This window comes from Mytilus trossulus, chromosome 5, assembly GCF_036588685.1.
Source record: "Mytilus trossulus isolate FHL-02 chromosome 5, PNRI_Mtr1.1.1.hap1, whole genome shotgun sequence".
NCBI classification, from domain to species: Eukaryota; Metazoa; Mollusca; class Bivalvia; order Mytilida; family Mytilidae; genus Mytilus; species Mytilus trossulus.
The window spans coordinates 49163384-49185976 of NC_086377.1; the positions used below are offsets into that span (position 1 = coordinate 49163384).

Here is a 22593-nt window from a genome sequence, read left to right on the forward strand (position 1 = left end):
TTCACATATTTGTGTTTTTTCATGATTGATATTTTAGGGGATCTCCTCACAATCAGACAATATGTTGTGTTTTTCAGAGGGACCTGAATCCACACCAGTGTATAAGTTAATAGTTTGCATAATTTTCAATCTTAATAATTTTTCCATTTATAACGGCATGTAAAAATTCTAACTCAGTGTAAATGATTGATCCAAAAACTGATAGGTTGCAATATTTGTCACTAGATATTCAGCAGAAAGTTATTATTAATAATTAACCAAACCTATGTTAGAACAACAAAATATTTTATGAATTCTAATTTATCTTAGGATGCTGAAGATTCAGATATTAAGAAGAAACTAGTAACAAAAGAAAAAGATCCACCCCATATGGCAACTTTCAAGAAAGAGGGCACTATAACTGGGACTTATATAGTTGGAGATGACACGGTAATAAAGTGTCAAGGAAGCAGTTTGACAGCTGCATTAATGCAGCTTGTTGCTCTATATTACATATTTGATATAAACTATCCAAAATGGTATGCCATGCTTTTAGGATTCTTACAAATATTTGTTATGCAAGAACCATTCACTTATGAAACTATTTCACCCAGTCACCAGTATGTATTAGATCACCTTTCTGAGCACAAACACCCGTACTATACCTCTTTCAATAGTGTAATTATCATTTTCAACTTTTGATTCCATTTGCAGTGTAATGCGTAACAACGCATCTTGGCACTATAACTGGGACTTATATAGTTGGAGATGACACGGTAATAAAGTGTCAAGGAAGCAGTTTGACAGCTGCATTAATGCAGCTTGTTGCTCTATATTACATATTTGATATAAACTATCCAAAATGGTATGCCATGCTTTTAGGATTCTTACAAATATTTGTTATGCAAGAACCATTCACTTATGAAACTATTTCACCCAGTCACCAGTATGTATTAGATCACCTTTCTGAGCACAAACACCCGTACTATACCTCTTTCAATAGTGTAATTATCATTTTCAACTTTTGATTCCATTTGCAGTGTAATGCGTAACAACGCATCTTGCGTTTCATGCTCAACAATGGGATGTCCGTTTCCATCTCTTTTTAGGAGAGAATCTCTTCCTGGTATTTTGCTTTTTTCTGGTGTTATACCAATAAATTTCAAAATTGACCCTTTTTCACCACATTTTATTACTTTGGAAGATGCCTGTGTCCTGAAAATTATCAAAATAAATGATTACCTCTTATATTAAAAAATGTACTTGCCACTTTAGTTAATTATGCTTGTTATGAATGTCTATTACTTTTAGCAACAGTGACCTTGCATCACTGACCCCCTTATTTCCCCATTTAATGAAACAGAAGTCAACATGCTGAAACCTTCTTCAAACAATATATATTACTGTATACAAACAAACATATGCCAAAATGAGAATTGTAATGATTATTTGTTTAAAAAAAGGAAATAAATACCTTGCTATGGAGCTACCATTTGATTTTTATGGGGGGATGGGGGAGGATGCTAAGATGAAAAATTTTGTCCTGCATTTTTTTAGTTGTAATCTCTGTCCTGCATTTTTTTTCAGTGCATCCGGTCCTGCTTTTTTTTTTTTAGTTTATCCTGACTTTTTTTCGCAAGTGTCTCATCCTGCCTTTTTTTTTTACTCAAAACTTCTGTCCTCCCTATTTTTTTTACATTTCATCCCCCCCCCCCCCATAAAAATCAAATGGTAGCTCCCCTATATCAGCCAAGCTCCATCAAACATTAATTACATGTCTGAGTATCAAACTGGACATGTCAAAAGAGTTTTAAATATCTATTTTTTCTTTTGTCCAGTAAAATCACTGCTCCAAATGAATTGAAGGGTTAAAATCCTGCAAAGGCTGTACTGTCACCTTTACTTGCTTACTTTTACTACTTTAAACATGGATCGAGGCTTGTCTTATTGTTCATATCTAATTTGTTCGGAAATGATAGTGTTAAATCAGTGATATTGTTGGCTTTTTTTCAAAACTACCTCTACCCCTTTTTTATTTGGACAATGTGTCATTTTTATCAAATTTGGAAATCTATAAACTATGAATTTGACTGGAGTACTTCAATTTGCAGACCCCATTTCAAGAAGTAAACGCTTATTTGAAATAAGACCCCTTGTTCTCAGTGAATGTACATAAATAGACCATCAAATCTGCACATAAAGTCATTTTAGGAATGAAAAATATTTAAATGAGTGTTTTTTGGTTCTGTTGGAAGATAAGGTTTCTTATATTTCCATGTTTTTCTTCAAAACCATCCTCATGAAAACCACTAGGAGGGCCATGAAAACCACTAGGAGGGCCATGTCTTTCAATATCATTTACCTGAAATTAAAAATAACAAAACTTAATTTTAACAATCAAGTTTCAATCATTTTTTAACATCTTTTTTTTACAGGGAATACCATTACAAATGATATATTTTGAAAATGACTTGTTTTCTCTCTCTAGTTTGAGACTACCATAGTCATTAAGGTAATGTTGCTCACTCTTTTTCTCTTAAGCTTATAATGTTGTATTTAATATGTGTGTGTGTTTTAGGTCATGGTATTATAATTATAATTACACCTTATGTAACAATCCTTGATTTTGATTGGTTGATAGCCAGTGTATTTTCACCAATTTACTGTTATCAAATGGATATTATTTATTTTTTTAAACCACCGGGGTATTTGCAAAAAGGATATACCCTTTTTACCCTCTCTGTCGTGGTATTAGCCAAAAAAAACATTCGGTTTAATTAAACAGAAAAAGCATGTTCTTGAGGGGTATTTGCGAAAAGTACCAGTCTTGAGAATGAATTTCCCTCGCCTTATCGCTCACAAAATTTAACATTCTCTCGACTGGTATTTTTCGCAAATAACCCTCCTTAACATGATATATCTGTTTTAAATTCAACAATAAGACAGTCAATGCCTAATTCAAGTATAATGAATATGCTGTGTATCAGGTACTCAGTTCCTTGTTAAAGGGACTACTACTGCATCACAAATTTTCTTAAACTAGCATAAAAAATGCACCCTTGAAATAATTTGTAACATTGACAACCTTTTCAAAACCATAATAAGTATTTAACACAATAGTAACAACATCCCATGATCATCTTACCAAGTGTAGCAAAAGATGTGCTTTTACTTTTCTGGTTAATTCTGGGGCATATTGGTATATGAGTTGCTGATACTCTCTAATATCCTCTTTTATTTGGTCCAAATCTTCTGAACGAAAAGATGTTTCCTTCAACTTCTTTCGGGGCCTTTATTACTTGCTATTCTGTATGGACGTTGCTCATTGTTTAGGACGGTACAGCAGTTGTTAATTGTATAAAAAAATCAAAAATGTATAAATGTATATCAAATTAATTCCCTGGTTATTTAGGAAACATTGATATATTTCACTTATAGAGTACAAAATCTAGTAAAGACAAACTAATAACTGAACTAACAAAACCAGATAGTACTTTACGAATAATTATAGCCATAATGTGGTGTTCGTCTTGGGGAAAGACTATTTCCCTTGAAAGGACCTGACCTGGACTTTATACATATAAGAAGTACTTAGGCTTAAGTATTATGTAATTACCTATAACTTGGGCGTTGTATTCTGTGTCTTCGTGATTACGTCTAACCGTATTGTTGACCATAAGGTGAAGAGGGCGCTGCAGGCGTGCGCAGGCTCTGACATCCGCTGTATCCAACCAGAGGCCCATTGGTGTCCATCGTCTACTCCTGGCAGGGAGAATGGTATCAGTTGTCTACTCCTAATAGGGAGAACCCGGGGCTTAGGGTAAAGATACAACACCCCCCTCCTTCCTAAAAAGGAGGAACTATAAGTTCCGACAAAGGCCTGACAACTGAAGACGCCCCTTATGCCTTTAATTCAAAATACTAAGTTAATTACCTAACCAACGAATGGGTTATTTCTAAAATCCACCCCCCTGTTCCCTGGCTATTGGGTCTCTATTGAAATTTTATCTTTTCCCTTAAAACATGACATTTAAAAAATAAATCACTGAACTATTTGCCTAAGACAATAAAAAAAATTTTTATGTCCGTTACTCGGAGCTACAATTTAGAATTGTCCTAATTCTAAATCACATATCTCTAAAATACACAAAAACTAAATCTACTACAAATAATCAAAAATTTACAAAGATCTCTATTTCTGTCAGTTCATTAAGCTCCCCTTGAATTTCCAATTAATCTAAACTACCTGCTATTCTACTAAATCCCCCTTAAAAATTAAGCACCCGTTCCAGCATGGAACAAAAAGTGAAAACCATGACCATAAAAAACAATGTATACACCAATACCGTTCTTCAATATGGCGATATGTAAAAATGTCCAACACTACTCTACTATTTTACAATTTATACACTGGCCTGGTTTTCAAATCCTGGTGAGTACAGCTTCCAGACAGGAAGCGGAGGCTAAGCCAAAACCAAAAAGAGTCCAGAATATCATCCACGTATCTCATATACGGCTCATTTGCGGGTTACTGTCAGTTCTGCCATGGCTGGCAACAACTCCATCCTTACTGAGCTGGTCAGCTCCGCTCCCAGGTAGGTGAGCACGACCTCCTGGTCTTCCAGGTCGAACACCTCCCTGGCCTGAGCAACAGCACCAGCAACAGATGTGACCCCAACCAACTTCCTAGTGTTGTGGTATACTAGAACCACCAATGATTCCTCTGGCTTGGTTGCCACGGCTACTGGCTCCTCCATTGGTGGAGTGACCCTCTCTTCCTCCTCCCTCTGGGGCACTGACTGCAAAGGCTGTGTCACCTGTGGGACATCCACAGAGCTAGAGCTACAGCTTGTCTCTGTCGCTGGCACTCTGATTGTGGACTGAGCCACGGCGGGCTCTGCCACAACTGTAGCTGCCATGAACTTCCAGTTCATCTGGCAGACTAGGTCATAGGTGGGACCGTTGTTCCCGGTGTACTCGTCCATGGCAATGGTTATTCTGTTTGCCTGGCTGAGATGTCTAATAAGGGACAACATCACCCTCCAATACAGCACAACCACTGGACTATTAAATGGGTGGATCGTATACACTCTGCGCTGTGGCCATTTCATAGCAGAACAGACAGCCCTGAGCGGGGGCATATCAACTCCCTGAATCCTAACTCCGTCTGGGATGCCGGCACGTCGCTGGAGCCATGATACAAACTCAGAGGCTGTAACATCTTCTCTCCCCGTCAACCATCTGGCAATTAGAATGACCATCTGGCCTCTAAAATGCTGGAACTCTCTGTCCTGCAGGATCTGATGGGAAAACTTACTGCCGAACATCCCTGACAAGTGGTCAGCTAGGGCATGTTCTCTCAAGTGCCTGGTGATCACCGGACAGTCTGGGACAGGGCACGCGACATCCCTGTCAGTCAGTCTCCAGGTTCTTTCCTTAAACCCACTGTATGGTCCTGTCCATACCAGGTGCTCCTTCCCCTTCCAAGCCTCAGGAATGACCTTCTTGAACGCCATAAGGTCGACTTCCCTAACTGCTTCCTCCTGAGCAGCTGCAGGCTCCTTTGGAGTAGGAAGTGACTCTCCAGGTTCCTGTACAGATTCCTCCTGTTCCTTTAACTCACTTACTTGGGGTATTGCTGGTACCTCCAGCAATACTGTGCGATCCTCCACAGGTCCTTCCTGGTCAGGTACTTCCCTCCTGACCCTTCTCCTGTGGTTGGCTTCATCCAAGATGGTGGTATCAAATGGCTGAATGCCCACTCCCGGCTGGGAGTTACAACTACTTGGCCTCCAAGACCTTTCCTCATCTTCACTGCCCTCGCTGGAGCAAGACCTGAATGATTCTGAGTCTGACATTCTGAAAAATATGAAAAAAATAAACAAACATTAGTTAAACTGACAATTTACGTATCTGATACACAATAATTAAACTGACTATTTACACAATATGGTTACCTACTCATTTTCTCCCCCTTTTTTATCTTTTGAGGGTGGAGTAGGACAGACAAGTTGGCAGTTTGGGCAAATGTAGGGATCTATCTCATTGGCCTCTTGGATTGACATACCTATGCAGGTTAAATGGAACCATTCCCTACAATTATCACATTGGACCATTGTCTCACCCGTGTCTGGGCCCCGACACACACAGTACTGAGGGGTAGTAGGCTTGGTCTTATTGCCTGCCAAGACATCAATACCTTGTTTAAATTTGTCCCTACACGTCTCCAACCAAGCAGGAATCTTCCTATCCCCACATGGCTTGAGTCGGTCATGATTAGTGTTAAAAACCACCCGTTGGAGTTTCACCTTGTACACGTACCCGGTAACCTTACTAATTACAATGCCTGGCCCTTTCCATGGTGACCCTAATTTTTTACATTTACCCTTAATTTGGGCAGTGTCTAAAACATACACAAGATCCCCCGGCTGGTACGATTTTTCTAAGACCCTTAGATCATAGTCTCTTTTCATTTTCTCTTGGGAGGTCTTAAGCTTATCACGAGCAATGGTATGTGCACTTTTGATAGCTTTTTCTAGGTCTATGATATAGCTATCAGCACCCTCATACTTCTTTTCGCTTTGACTGCCGAACATAAGGTCTGCTGGCTGATTGGTCTCCCTGCCTAGCATGAGCTTGTTTGGTGTGTACCCTGTACTCCTGTTGACACTAGATCTCATGGCTCCCCCCAGTTGAGCAATGTGTTGATCCCAGTTTTCTTGTTGTGAATCAACAAAGCATCTCACTGCATCCATGAGACTGCGGTTCTGTCTCTCAACCTGTCCATTTGACTGAGGACGATATGGGGTCGTTCTCGCCTTATGAATTTGCAGCAAATCACATACTGCTTTAAAGAGTGCGCTCTCAAAGTTACGTCCCTGATCTGAGAATAGCTGGAATGGATAGCCAAATCTTGTGAAAAACTCATTAATGGCAGCCTGAGCAGTTACTTCCGCTGTTTGTGACGGTAGTGGTATACATTCCGTCCACTTGGTGAATTGGTCTGTCATCATTAAAATATGTTCATTGTTTTTTTTTGTCTTTGGCAAAGGGCCCATAAAATCTATGTGGACTCTTTCCATAGGGTACCCAGCATGGTACTTGGTCAGTGGACATTTACTATGTCTGCTCGCTTTCTTGTTCTTGTTGCAAGTATCACAACTAAGTACAAACAAGTTAATGTCTTTGGTCATGTTATACCAGTGATATTTGTCCTTTATCTTGGACATGGTCCTTGATACACCTTGATGTCCTGCACTAGGCAGTTCATGACAGAGCTCCATTACTGTTTGTCTTAAAGAAGCGGGTACAACAAGTCTTGTATTGGCTCCCTCTGTTTTGGGTTGACTCTTTAAAATACCATTGTCTAAGAAAAATCTTTCTTTATTTATCCAGTGACTCTTGGCTGCTGGTGGTGCCAGGAACAAATCATTGGATAGTGGTTCACAGCCATCTTTTAAATACGGGAGGATAAACATCAAGTCTAGATCACTCTCTTGGCCTGTTTTTATATCCTCTTCACTGAAACCTGAGATGGTTATGCCCTCTTCTTGTGCGATTGCTGCCACGACACAATCAGAAGCGTCATCCATTACAATTCTTGCCGTTGATGGAGTAAAAATCAATTCCATACCTGTACTGAATGGTGGTAAATCACATTCCTCAGATGACTGGCTTGCTAGTGGCTCAATTGAGTTTAAGCTGCTAGTGTGACAGCAGTCTTCCGTAACTGCAGATTCGACTGGTACTGCAGTTTGTTCCAAGGTTGAAACCTCTTCTGGAGTTTCAAACAACATCATCATTGCTGTTGCTACTCTTTTAAGTAATCTTGGCTTTTGCTTTCTTTTTCTAGCCAGTGGTACTGCTTCATCTACATCACATAAGAACTGTGCCCAACTTTGATGTGCTCGCTGGCAGTAATTACAGCCCTTGCAAGGTAAACTTGCCAGTATGGTGTCTGCAGTATAATGTGGACATTCTTTTAACCTATCCGGGAGACGAGACAAGACATCTGCATCAATGTGTTGTTTACCTGGCCTATGCTTTATGACCAGGTCATATTGGCTGAGCTCTTCCAACCATCTAGCTAATTGCCCCTGGGGCTCTTTGAAATTTACAAGCCATGTCAAACTACTATGGTCTGTCCTCACAGTGAATTGTCTTCCCAGAAGGTAGTGTCTGAACTGTCTAGTAAATCTAATTACTGCCAACAACTCCTTCCTAGTTGTGCAATAACGTTTTTGTTCGGCTGTTAGTACAAAACTACCATATGCTATGGTCCGTTCCTCTCCATCTTGCACCTGAATGAGTTCTGCGCCTATTGCATTTTGGGAGGCGTCTGTATCCAGGATGAAATAATCCTTGTTGTTAGGCAAAGTAAGGACTGGTGCAGATAACAAGTTGTCTTTTAACGTCTGAAATGCAAGTTGACGTTCATGGTTCCATGAAAACAAATTTTTTCCTGTCACTTCATATAGTGGAGCAGATATTTTGGCATAGTCCTTGATAAATGAACGGTGGTAGTTCACAAATCCCAGGAATTGTTCAACTTCCTTCGTGCTAGTAGGCACAACCCAACCACTAACTGGTTGCAAATGTTGTTGACCTATTTGGAGGCCCTGGTTACTGACACTCCTGCCTAAAAATTCCACATTGGTTCTAAATAAAGCACACTTCTTAGGCTTTAGTCTAAGTCCATACTCTCTAAATCTGGCAAATACATTCTGTAGGTTATTGAGATGTTCATCAAAAGATGGTCCTAGAACCAATATATCATCAAGGAAAGCCAAAACAGTTTTCCACGTTAAACCTCTGAGTACCAGGTTCATTACTCTGGCATAGGTACCTGGTGCGTTGCAAAGTCCAAATGCCATTTTGACGCACTCAAACAATCCATATTTGGTAACAAATGCAGTTTTCTTACGGTCTTCTGGCTTGATCTTTATTTGCCAATATGCGCTATTAGCGTCCAGTTGGGAATACCATATGTTTCCAGCCAAAGTATCCAGACATTCGTCTATCAGGGGAAGAGGAAATAAATCACGTGATGTGACTGAGTTTAGCCTCCGGAAATCAATGCACCAGCGTACCCCGCCATCTTTCTTCCTTATAAGCACTGGTGCTGAAGCCCATTCAGATGTTGAAGGTTGTATAACTCCAGCATCTAACATTTTCTTGAGGTGCGCCTCCTCCTCTTGAACGAAACAAGCTGGTGTTCTCCGCATACGGAGCTGAATAGGTCTGGCATTGCCAGTATCAATTTCATGTTCTACATGACTAAAATTACCAAGGTCAAACTCTGTCCTTGCAAAAACATCACTGTACGTGTAAAGCAAAGTTCTCAGTTTTGATTTCTGATCTGATGTCAAATCCTGACTGGATGTAGTGAAGAGTTCTTGGAGATGATCTGGGAGATCCTCCTGTTTAGGTGGTGTACCCTTTTGACTGGTACCCTGTTTACTGGTTGAACAAGTACCAACACTAAGATCTTGAGGGTCATCCATAGATTCAATTATGGTCACAGCATGTGCCTCAGCTACTTCTGTTCCACCCTGGAGTCGGACAGGGTTGTCCGTCACATTCATAAAACAAACAACCGGACTTTGTCCTTTAGCACAAACTGACCTTGGAATCAAGAGTGTAGTCTTCGAGTTTGGTTCTATCACAAAATCATTATCCTGTACTGGTACTGTACAATTCATTCGCATTACTGAGTTAGGTGGAACTACTACCGAGCTTGGTATTGTAATTCTGTTGACTGAGGGTTGAGCAGATGGTGTCTCTCCTCCTAAGACTAGCTTAACTGTCTTGTCGTTGATGGACATGTATCCTTGACCAATGTTGAGTATAACATTATTACTGGCTAAGAAATCATGGCCCAGTAGCATCTCACAGTCAATTGGAGCGATATACAAGTTGTGATTGAAAAGTAGGTCCTGTATACTAAACAGAGTAGGATTAGTAATTCTGCATGTCATCTGCATTTCTCGGCCTGCTCCATGCATAAGTGTCTCTTTAATGACATAAGGTTTTTCTTTCAGAGAATCAAAAACTTTGTCCTGCATTATGGTAACCTCTGAGCCTGTATCAATCAATGCAGTTACTAGCTTGTCCTGGATTTGTACCTTTACTCTCAACAGTTGAGCAGTCCCAATTGTTCCTACCACAGTAAACCCATTAGATGGTCCCTCTGTAGCTTTGACCTCTGGCACATTCATTGTAACTGATTTGCGTTCAGTTTGCTTATTCTGAGTTGGCGGTTTGCTGCCAGGTGAGTTATTTAACTTTGGGCAATCTCTTTTGAAATGTCCTATTTCATGACAATAAAAACATGCCCCGTCTGGGGTTTGTGACCTGCGGTTACCAGCACGATTATTATAACCACCTCTTCTACCTTGACCACGTCCACGTGAGGTATTATCTGATATATAGTCCCGACTTGGCGACGTACCACTAGATCTGTTTGAATGTCGCATTTCCTCTGTAAGTGTAGCCATTGAGGACAGTAGGCTTTGCATCTGTTGCATGCTCTGTTGTTGCTCTTCTCGTTGTTGACGAAGCTGTTGCTCCATTTGAGATACTCGTGTGTCTATGTTTGGTTTAGACGAGCCTACCCCGTGCACTGATGGTGTGTCACTAACTTGTGCTGTTGGTGTTGGAGCTGACGCTTGTTTGACTTCATGTGTTTTTCCTTGAGCAATATGGGCTTGCACAGCCTTCCTTGAATGCTGATACCACTTAATTATATCAATTGCATTTTCAACCGATACTGGTTTAAACCCACATGCGTGTTGTCCAGCCTCTGGGTCGTTGCAACCTTGACAAAATTTCATTACTGCTTGTTTTGTCATGTACTCTTCAGAGAGGTCTTTGAAGGATTGTGTTGCCAGAGATAATACACGATCCGCCCAATCCTCTAGGGATTCCTCTTTCTTTTGAGTTATAGTCTGAAACTGTATTTGTGAAGTTTCTTGTGGTTCTTGAAAACCGAAGCGTTTCACCATTTTAGTCACTACTGCACTAAAAGCAATGTCTTTGTTGGATTCCAGTAGCACTGTATAAAAATCACTAGCTTTGTCCTCCAAGCACCAACAAAGCTGTTCTCGTTTTTGTTTGTCCGTCCAACCGGCAGCCTCAGCGTACCCGGTGAACTTTGTGTAAAATGCCTTCCAGTTGCCTTTCCCTGTGTACTTAAGGTTCTTGGGCGCCGAAAAGAAAAATTTCTTGTCCTGTTTCATTGGAGCTGGCTTCGCTCTATGACGGTTGCTTGAGGAATGGTGACCATCCGTTTCCGACTGACCATGTCTGTCTGACCTCTTTTTGTCATGCTTCTTGCCTGAATTTTTTCGGTGTGGCGACGAGTGTTCACTAGCCTCCTCCTCCACTGGTGAAACATGTCTGCTTGATATACTGAGTCTAGAGTGTGTTTTGTGGCTTCTACTCTTATGACGACTCCGACGATACACTACCCCTGATGTAGAACTAGATGAATCTGAATCACTATTTGAGCAGCTCGTAATACTAGACATACTGCGCTGATCCTGAAACTGAGTGTGTGGACTGTTATTGTACAACTGTTGTTGTGGGTACACTGGCAAGTGTGGAGCTGTGTCATAATACCCTGATTGAGCCGTTCCTTGTACAAGATTTGGTGTTGTTGAAGGCTGATAGGGCCTCCCTTGTTGGTATGGTATATTTCCAACTGGCTGTTGAGTCTGATGTATAGGTGCAGTAACATTTTGGAGATGTTGCACCGGTTGTTGCCTGTAAAATTCCTGTTGGTTGTGTATGGCCTGAGGCGGTTGCCCCTGCTGACCCATTGTGTTGTTGAGTGGTTGTTGAAAACCTGACCGGTTGGTGTTAGGTTGGTATAGACCTGTTCTGTTAAATTGTTGTGTTGGTGGAACATGGCTGTTGATATGTGATATATTAACAGGATGGTTGATGGGTGGTTGATGTTGTTGATTATCAATCACTCTGTTTTGTTGTCCGGGTGTACCGACTGGAAAGGTATAGTTTTGTTGTCTAGTTGACTGTAGTTGATCTGTTGACCTGGGACAGGGTGGTTGATTGGCCCTGTTGGCGGTCGGTGGAAGTGGTTGATAAGGTTCCCTTTCCCTGACGGGTGGAGTAGACCTAAGTGCAGGTAAAGGGTTTGACCTGTTGATGTTGGGTTGAGGTGATTGTTGACCTGTAGCCCTGTGGTTGATTGGTTGGTTGGCAACAGTCGGAGGTGACCTGTTGAAACCTTGTTGAATTGGTTGTGTGTTGGTGACTGTGTGACCACCAAGTAGATGAATGGCTCTAGTATTGGATCGCGGGTAGTTGTCATTATGTTCAACCGGGAGTTGAACAGCTTGCTGTCTTTGTTGGTTGTGGTTGATGACCTGTTCAACAGGTAGTTGAATAGCTTGTTGACGCTGGTTGATACGTTCAACAGGTAGTTGGACAGCTTGTTGACGTTGGTTGATACGTTCAACAGGTAGTTGAACAGCTTGTTGACGTTGGTTGAAGTTGACTGTATGTTCAACAGGCAGTTGAACTGTTGGTTGTGGCGGTTGAATATAGTTGACAGAATTTTCTAACAACCTACTGCGCTGATTGATTGGTTCCCTAGTCTGGCTGTGTTGGAACCTGTCGTTGAGGTGGGTATTCTCGAATTGTTGCTCTTTCATAGCAGTTGACGACTCGTACTCTGTACAATGTTCACCCACTAACCTTGGTTGCTGATTCAGCGGAACCTCTATCATAGTGGTGCTATCCTGCTGAATACTCATAGACCGATCTAGACTTGGCAAATCTGGCTTATCTGACGGTTCATATTCTACATAATGTGGTCCGTATGCTGGGTCAATTACTTCTGGTTGTAAAGTTCGGCTGGGAAGTAACGATTCCTCACTACAGGACAGATTATCGTCAAAAATTCTGCAATGGTCCATCTCTTGGGTTGGATATTCATTTTCCTCAATGCATGAGGGCATGGATCTCATTGACGTGCGATCAACCTGCGAATTCCACACTGTATCCATGGCAATCTCCGAGTCAGAAAAAACCGGTTGATTTAAATAAGGTTTTTGATCAATTTCACCCCCTGGACAGGTGCCTGTGTGGAACCGTGTTGGTCTATCCACCTCTGTGTATCGGTGTTAAATTCTTGCAAATGAGCAATTTCCCGTCTAATAGTACCCGGGGTGAAGGGTGTGGACACAAAATTTGCTGCCCCTCCCTCGTGTGATTTTACATGTGTATCTGTCTCATAGTCTTGTGACTCATGTGGCTGACCTTGATACCTGACATCAACATTGTCCATGTCATTGAATTCACAAGGAGAAAAATCAATCATATCGGACACAAGTGACATTTTATTTTTCATATATGGTATTTGGGCCAATATTTCTGGTGTTATTGTTATGCCATTATTTCTCATTACTATAATTCTACGAGCAGTAGCCGTACCAATGCCAGGTACATGTAGGAGAACAGACTCCGGACTTGAGTTTATTTTAATCTTAAACCCACTCATTGTGCTGAATATTACCCTATATTCAGTGATACTTTCACAATAAATAAATGACAACACAATAACAAAATAATAAACAAGTCTTTATTTATTTAAATCCTGTTTACAAATAGCAAAGATGTGTATTGCATATGTAACAATCACGGAAATCACTTCCGGTATTGATCTCAAGTATCGCTGTTACCTGGTAACACGAAATCACGCGAGACTCAATCTGAAAAAATCAATGACTTGAACAAAGTTTGAAAACTTTCACAGACAGTGAAAAACTTATCTTACAACGCTTTTCTCAATAAGGTATCGCTTCTAAAGCTTTTCTTTAAGCCTAATCCAACTTGCAAAGTCTCATAATAGCCAAAATTATTTGCCAATCACGCTTGATTGCACCTGGTCAAAATTCCCTGACCAAAATGGCTAACTAGGTCACACCATGTGTGTTCGAACCACCCGCAACTACCAATAATGTGGTGTTCGTCTTGGGGAAAGACTATTTCCCTTGAAAGGACCTGACCTGGACTTTATACATATAAGAAGTACTTAGGCTTAAGTATTATGTAATTACCTATAACTTGGGCGTTGTATTCTGTGTCTTCGTGATTACGTCTAACCGTATTGTTGACCATAAGGTGAAGAGGGCGCTGCAGGCGTGCGCAGGCTCTGACATCCGCTGTATCCAACCAGAGGCCCATTGGTGTCCATCGTCTACTCCTGGCAGGGAGAATGGTATCAGTTGTCTACTCCTAATAGGGAGAACCCGGGGCTTAGGGTAAAGATACAACAGCCACCTCAGCATTGGGCATGGGTGTTGACATGCGACTGTCAAAACATTATTTTTATTCGGAGCACCGAAAACTACGCTTGATTTAATTCAACAAATGGGTAGAGCTGGCAGAAATGGTAAACCTTCTTTAGGTTCAATACTATGTAACTCACTGGCAGAAATGGTAAACCTTCTTTAGGTTCAATACTATGTAACTCATATAGATTTAGATGTAAAACCAGTTTACAGCAGTAAAGATTGCCGCAGAGCAGCTTTACTTCGACCTTCTTTTTTTTTCAAAAGAAGCCTGAAATGGAGGAGTTAAAAAATGTTGTGATATTTGTGCTTTTAGACGTAGCTATGGAAAATGCGAATCTTTACCGCTTGAAATAATGTTTACAGACACATCCAATATAATGGTGACAGTGAATCAGATTTAGACACAGAAAAGTATGAAGCTGAACTCATGGGACTTCCAGATATAGTCAATCTTATTGTGCTAAACATATAATCTCTGCAGTGATTGAACATGTTTAAATTTATATCCATTTTAAATTGAGAATGGAAATTGGGAATGTGTAAAAAAAAAAAACCCAACCAAAGAGCAGACAACATCTGACAACAAATTTTTCGTACATCTTCACAATAAGATGGCAAATGATGAAATCCTTTGCGTTTACTGCAACCACTGATGAGCTCAAATTACTTGATATAATTTATTACCTAATTTATAAGCCACCATTTTCTACATTTGAAATGCCTGTACCAAGTCAGGAATATGACCGTTCTTGTCCATTCGTTTTTAATGCGTTTTGTTTTTTGATTTTGCCATGTGATTATGAACTTTCCAAATTGATTTTCCTCTGAGTTCAGTATTTTTGTGATTTTACTTTTTATTATAATTTACTCCTTGGAATGCTTGAGAATACTTTCTTTGGTTTGGTGTTTATTGCAGGTTATCTTGCTGTCCCGATTCAACATTTCTAAATGCTCGTCAAAAACTATATTATTATTTTAAAAGAAAGTTTGTTCAGAAAAAAATTCCATATAGCCTGAAAAAGTCAGAAACAATAGTCAATCATACAATAAAGTTTAATCAAACAAAAATTATGCGGATCCGGGTTTCATTCTTATTCTGTGTTTTTTCCCATTTTTAAGAAAAATTAATAAAGTGTTAACAGGTCCGTTCACCTGTTCAAGTTCTAGTGTCACAGCCATATTCGTTAATTGTCATTATTTGAAGCGTTCAGTGCACTAATTTTACTATGTTGTTTTTCTACAGTATTATATATGTTTTCAGCACTCTTGTTTTCTTTCGAATGTACATTTGTTGCCACAGGCTCCTCAAACTGTTGTAATGATCATACAAGAACATGATTTTCTTTTTTTAAAAGAGTTTGTGCAAATTTTCAACTTTTCTTCCAAAATCATTTAGCTAATGCTCTTAAATCTTGTCAATGAATTGTGTCATAGATTGAGTGATTGTAGGTTGCTTATCGTCCAGTGGCAAATATTTCATGCATATACAGACGAGGTGGAAGGCAAAATTTCTGTCCCTATCCAAAATACAATCATTTTCCAGTGGTTAAAGACAAATTGTTTTCTTTAGGTAAAACTTCATATAGTCTGGAATCAAACTGTGTCTTTGCCACAAGTTTGGTGTTGGCAGCCTTTCCAGAAAGTGAGGGTGATAAAATGTTAGGTTCTGGGAACAATTGTAGTACTAGTTGTTTACAGCTGCATATAATGTATCAATATGTGAGGTAAAAACTGTGATCTAAAGTAAGCTGTTGTTGATTCAACTTTACTTCGAATACAAGTGTCACTACATGTTAGAAATTTATCTTGATCAAATGACCGATTTAGGGAAACATCAAATACTATTATAAAAAAAAAGATAAATTTACTGTAAAATGTAAATACAATACAATGGCAGTTTCAGTGTTCATTCTATATCAAAAATGTTTGATCAATTTATGGACGACAAATATTTCTAATGTTTTGTCTCCTAATGTAGCCCTCTGGTGGGATATGGTTATGTGGAATGCTTACTGAACACTCCACACCTCCAATGAAACACATTTGCACAAAAAGGGCAAAACTAATCATTTAGAGTCCTGTTTTTCAAAAAACTAAATTGAATTAAAGAAAATATAACTTACGAAAGACAAAAAGAAGAAAAAACGAATAATATGACACATAAACGAAGATGGTAAAGAGGTAGAAGCAGACACCAAAAAGCACAATATAGCATGGGAACTGTAAAGTTATTTGACGGACATAATATTAAGGAGCCAATGGATTCTAAAACAGACTATGAAGAAAATAATTTGTAAACAGTGTTGTGACAAAGAAGAGCTAGATGACAGTAAAACACAAAAGAAAGAAGACACTTGACAATATATTAAATGACGGAATTTATAAAAGTTTTCACAGCGTCGACAAAAAAATACCACGCCAGAAATGAAAAGCTCACTACATGATGTTTACCATATAATACAGGTTGACAATCACAGTGAATCGGACGATTTCTGAAGAACACACTTTTTTGTTTGAGAAAAAAAGGTATAATGTTCCACTGTGATTCCCGACTCTGATTGGAAAAAGATTAAACCTTCAAAACCTTCATACAAACTAAAAAAATTAATGGACATATATATTTGCCAGGCAATCAAGACCTGAAGTGCATTCCTGCTCCCCAACCTTAATTTATAAAACTTATAGAATTCAGACCATTCGAGAAGAACATCACGTCCACATAGTTAGGATAGTCCTATTGAGCAAGATGTAAGAGGAAAGGGTAATCGCGCCTGAGGTAGAGGATGAGAAAGACGCGAAAGAACAGAGGCGGACAGCGGGGTGGTGCCCAAAGTAAACCTGTAGAATACAGAGCCCATTTGGCAAAGTTATCGAGGAACACACGTGATACACAGTTGCAGGTATTCTGTTTGACGCTAATATTTCTATTTCTTTCTCATTGAAATATATAAGTTTGTCTCCAAAATCATGATCAATGTCGCTGTGGAAAGCAATTTTGTTAGTGTACAGTTCAATATTACAATTGGTTGAAACCAATAACGTTTCACATACGTTTTAGGGAATAACCATTACACTTCAAGGGGGTTTATGCTTTTTTGTTTTTGGTTACATATTTTTTATGCGCAAACCACAATACAATAACCCCCCTCCTTCTTGGTCTTTCACGTACAAGGGTATGATACATGCAGATTTTTTTTTTCTTCTTTGAAACTACAGGTAACGTGGATCTTTGGGGGTTGGATTTGTATACATTACATGTGTGGCAATAACGGAACAAGAAAAATCGCATGCGCTACTGTATTGCCACAACTGCTTCATGGGTCAGTCGGTGGTCTGTTTTGTTTAAAAAAAGTAATAACAACTTACGGTATTGCCTTTCCACTTTGCTGCTGTTAGCGCTACCTTGTAACGGCATTAACCGGCTCTTGTTTCAAAATCTACATATTGAGCAAAGACATTTTATTTTGTCTCTATCATATTTCCTAATTTTATTACCAGACGGAGTCCACTTTTTTTGTTTATGACACTAGAAGCCCGATTTCAGTCTGAAACGGCCATTTTGGTCTGATCACATCTTGATTGACTGGATTTACCGCTAGAGAAATTCGTCCAGATATTTCAGATCGTTTAGTCGCCGTTCAGATCGATAGCCTCATCAGGTAAATCAGTTCGTTAAGGCGTATCAAGACGGAAAAGACTGAATCATCTAGCGGGTTGTTTAGACCCGTTAAGACCGTGTCAGACCAAAACAGACCATGGATACAAAGTTACGTCAAGATGTTGTCAGACCGTGTCCAGTCGTGTTCAGATTTTAATCATTTGGACACAAAACGAGTGAAACTTTCCCATTGTTTATCAGGGGTTGCTCCCCTTTTAAAAATAAAATAAAAGTTAGAAAGAAGACGGTTTATGTTAACTGAAAGTCTACCACGTCCCTTTAATCATGTTAATTAAATAAAAAAAATATTCAATTTGAATTCTTACTACATCCTATTTAACATGTTTTGTATATATTTTAAAAAATAGCTCAAAGTCATACTGCTGAACAAACCGCCGCGAAATGACTAAAAAAAAATCAACAGATTGCCGAAATAACATTTATTTATTGAATGTAAGCACCTGAACCTTTATATTAAAGGTTTACAAGTGATTACAATACATGTTTTTGCAATTACAGACTGTCGTGGGTGGTGAAAAATTTGTCATGTTGACGCAATAGATCATTTTTACACCCGTATTAAATAATTACGGATGTCGGCCGTGAACACACAGGCACTTGTCTCAGAAAATAAATTTCCTATATACCTTATTATAATAAGGTATATAGGAATATTTTTTTTCTGAGACAAGTGCCAAAAAATTTCCTATATACCTTATTATAATAAGGTATATAGGAATTTTTTTTCTGAGACAAGTGCCTGTGCGTGAACACTTGAAAACGCGTGATCTTAATAATTATGTTTAATTAAATTTAAGATGTAACATTTTTTAATATCGTAAATGAATGCATTCATTTAACTTTTAATGTTGGCTATATAAATTGCATTTGAGTGAGGCAGGGAAAAATATATATATATAACTAGAATCTATGTCTTTTCTCGTTTTCCGTTTACTGTCATGCCATTGTCCGTTCATTTTTGCCAGACTCATGCGTTTGACTTTCCATCTTTATTTTTCACTTAGTCTATAATTCGAGAGCCTTTTATAAAAAAAATATTACACACCAGAAGACTTTGTTAAAAGATAAAGTTTGAATATTATAGCAGAAAAAGGCCAGTGTACCTGAAGTACATTTGAAGACCAGGTTATATATATTACATGAATACAGCATAATAAAGCTGGTTTAATTTGAATTACTATCCATTAGTGACATTTTCTGACGATAATTAATCAAATCTGACAAGTTTGATTAAAAACGGAAAATAAGCCCGTAAACGATTTAACGTTACCGTACCCTCTTTACTTGTCGCATGTCGGCATCTTCAAATGGCAAATTTATTTTACACAAATTCGTTGACATGCCATGATGGTAGACGGACACTACAGCACAATATAAGCTGAGCTGAAAATTACAATTGGTGAGTAGAAATGAATAATATTTTAAAACATGCCTATCAGACATGAGAATAATCATTGATCCGGCCAAGAGTTTGAAGGAAAGATGTTTACATTTGTTACATTTGTGCATACAGGTATGAACTGACTTTCTAATACACCACATTCTTGTACAGTAACTTGTTCAAAGGCAAAGTAAGAATTTGGGCTTGTAAAAAAAATTATTCCTGTGATTGGACCCCCCCCCCCTTTTTGGAAGATCAATGCAGCCTGCATGATTTGAAAAAGGTACATATAAACTATGGTTTAAATCCTCCCTTTTAAAAAGGGCTGGATACACACCTGTTTATTGCCTAAACCATTGTGTGTATTCACAATGGTTTGGTTGGGGGGAGGGGGGCCTATTACCAGACCTAACCCCCTGATGGAGTAACCCTAGTCCAAATAATTATGACGTCTGGCAAGGCTATTTTATTTTTTTTCTGAGACGCCTTCCTAGGACGTTGTAGGAAGGCGTCCCAGAATTTTTTTTAAATAGCCTTGCCAAACGTCATAATTATTTGGACTAGAGTAACCCTACATATTCATATTTATTGTATGTTTAATAATGTATTGATAACTGTCACGTCCTAAAATTTGCATGAAATATCTGTCACTGGATTTTTTATAACTCATAACCAACCAATCTTCACATGTATGTTACAATGATGATGCACCTATTTATATAGCCACTGATGGGTGATGTACAATAATTATAATTTATCACATATTTGTTATGAATACCTTCAAGGCTTGGGTTTGCATATGCAATAACCTCTAAATTGCCGGGGGCAAAAAAAAAGAGTATATTGATATTGTGCCCTGATTCCAAATGATGTGACAGCATTGCGTCCTTAACGACAATTTTTTACACTTTTGTGATAAGAAATTTAAGATAATTTTCCAGGCATGTTTCATTAAATTGCAGGCGCGGATCCAGAGGGGGGTTCCAGGGGTTGGAACCCTTTCTCTTTTTGAGGATCAATGCATTTGAATTGGGACATGTAATTGGAACCCCCCATTTGTCCTGGTTTTCAAAATGGCTGGACTCTCCCCTGAATTGTTATCAATGATTTGTTTTGCTCTAAATTTTGTAGAACTTAAATATGACATGTTATAATCTATGCATACCATTGCTTTGTCATGTATGTAGTAATATTCTACAAATTCTATTTTGAAATAAAAAAAGTATTATTAAAAGAATTTGTTGAATTATTATTACTAGAAATATCACAAATCAAATACATGTAGTTACTGTAAATTCAGAAATTATTGCTTGCAAATTATTGCGAATTTTTCATTTTAGACTTAAATGCGATTTTAATTTTTACGATTTTGTGAAAAATCCTGTTTAATTCATATAAAATATCACAAAATGTGCGTTTAAGTTATTGCGTTTACGACTCAGTCGCATTTTTGGCAATAATAAAAACCTCACATTAATTTCTGAATTGACAGTAGTATATAAAGTAGTATTAATGCTATTGACTTATTTAATTTTATACATGTTATAGAAGTCTCATGTAATACAAGTTATAAATACTTAATTCTTAATGAAATTTTTTTTGTGTAGATAAGATATCACATTGGTTTGAGCATGATTCCCAGCAAGATTATGAAGGGGCATATATATCATATATACATAGGAAATATATAGTGTCACTAAATTACTCTCATACGGTACCTCACCTCTGTAGCTGTAAATTGCAAAACGGTGGATTCATTCATAATTTTGAGTTACTTATTGCAATTGGAAATAACGTTGATAAAGCTAACAGCATTATGCCATGATGTTGATGGGATGTTCTGATTGGACAAAAAGGAAATTGTGAATTGAACAAATAGCAAACTTGAAATTCATAGGAAAAAAAGTAGGAAATTGGAATAATGAAAATTCATAGTTTCAGTGATTATCTTACAATCATCATGATCATTGTCAATACTACAAGTGCATCATCATGATCATATATATCTGAATTCACCTTGGATAATTATACATTTAAAATAAGAATTTGGATATAATAAGAATTTCTGTGCTGGCGTTGCTACTGTTGGCTTCATGTACCACCAGCTGGGAGTGTTAAACCTTTTTGACCTTTCGTGAGGGTCTGTCACGGTCCGTCACAATTGGTTAGTGTCATATATGCATGATTATGGAAGTTTCACCAACCTAGACAAGCTTTACAGCCCTGGCACGGTTGTTGGTTGCACTTAGAGTCAAATGACAGCTTGCTGTATACATTTGTAGTTCAAATAGTCTGAATGAATCTACATGTATGGTGACAATCTTCTAAATTACTGTTCATTCTGAAACTGGCATTTTATACTAGTACATGTAGTAGTCGAACATATTAAACAATACATGTACTTCAAAGTATCAATTTATTTTGTCTCGCCTTACATAAAAGTCATGAAAGTTGGTTGTATATATGCAAGAAATATGTATTACAGTCTTGGGGTGGTGATGTAAGCTATTTTTAATAGAGCTTTACATTTATAAAAGCTAAAAGAGCTGGTTCAGGGAATGAGTGTATAATATACTGTTACATTTTATTACATGTAATTGGATACATTTTATTGTATATGAGTACCTTGCAAGGTCTACTTGTCTATCAGGTTAGGTTGACCTGACCTTAATTTTATTTCATGGATAATCTAAGTGATTTAGGTTATTTCAGTTTAATACAATGTTAACATGGTTAGGTTTGTTTCTCAGATACTTCGTAATGAAATTAGAGACTGGAAATGGTGAATGTGCCAATAAGACAACAACCTGACTACAGAGCAGACAACAGCAGAAGGTCATCAATGTTTGAATTGTTTCTCAGAAGTTGTAAGCTACATTGAACATGTTGGAAACAAACATAATTTTTGTTTTGCCTAAGGAGATATGGTATCAGGGGTGAATCCAGCCATTTAAAAAAGGGGGGGTCCCAACCCAAGACAAAAGGGGGGGGGTTCCAACTATATGTCCCCATTCCATGATCGTCCAAAAAAGGGGAGTTCCAACCCCCTGAACCCTCCCCCTGGATCCACCACTGGGTATGAATTTGGATGAGACGACTTGCATTACTTAAACTATGAACCATGTAGACCAAGTGATTTTCTTTTTAGTCACTATATAATAGGTCACTGCACACCCTTCAGCAAAGACCAAAAACTTAAACTTCATGATGAGCACCCTATGAATGGCTCTGCTTGG

General features: G+C 38.4%; 1 protein-coding gene and 1 long non-coding RNA gene across 2 annotated transcripts in view; one reads left to right on the top strand and one right to left on the bottom strand.

Moving 5' to 3' along the window:
• LOC134719700 (uncharacterized) overlaps nt 1-21765 on the top strand; it is a 114947-nt gene extending 93182 nt beyond the window's left edge. Inside the window, exon 2 of the long non-coding RNA XR_010107670.1 lies at nt 20965-21765. This is a non-coding gene — a long non-coding RNA (uncharacterized LOC134719700). The remainder of the gene's footprint in view (nt 1-20964) is intronic.
• On the bottom strand, nt 5603-14271 carry LOC134719255 (uncharacterized). The gene is made up of 2 exons (XM_063582258.1): nt 14061-14271; nt 5603-5838 (listed from the first exon to the last, which is right to left on the bottom strand). The coding sequence occupies exons 1-2, from the start codon at nt 14185-14187 to the stop codon at nt 5603-5605; spliced, it is 363 nt and encodes a 120-aa protein (XP_063438328.1). The 5' UTR covers nt 14188-14271.
• Nucleotides 21766-22593: the final 828 nt, after the last annotated feature.

Excerpts from the sequence above, each read along its gene's own strand:
- LOC134719255 (XM_063582258.1), bottom strand. The coding sequence starts at position 14,187 with ATGGGCCTCTGGTTGGATACAGCGGATGTCAGAGCCTGCGCACGCCTG. Across the intron at positions 5,839-14,060 it reads ATACAACGCCCAAGTTATAG|AATGTCAGACTCAGAATCAT; the intron begins GTAATTACATAA and ends CATATTTTTCAG.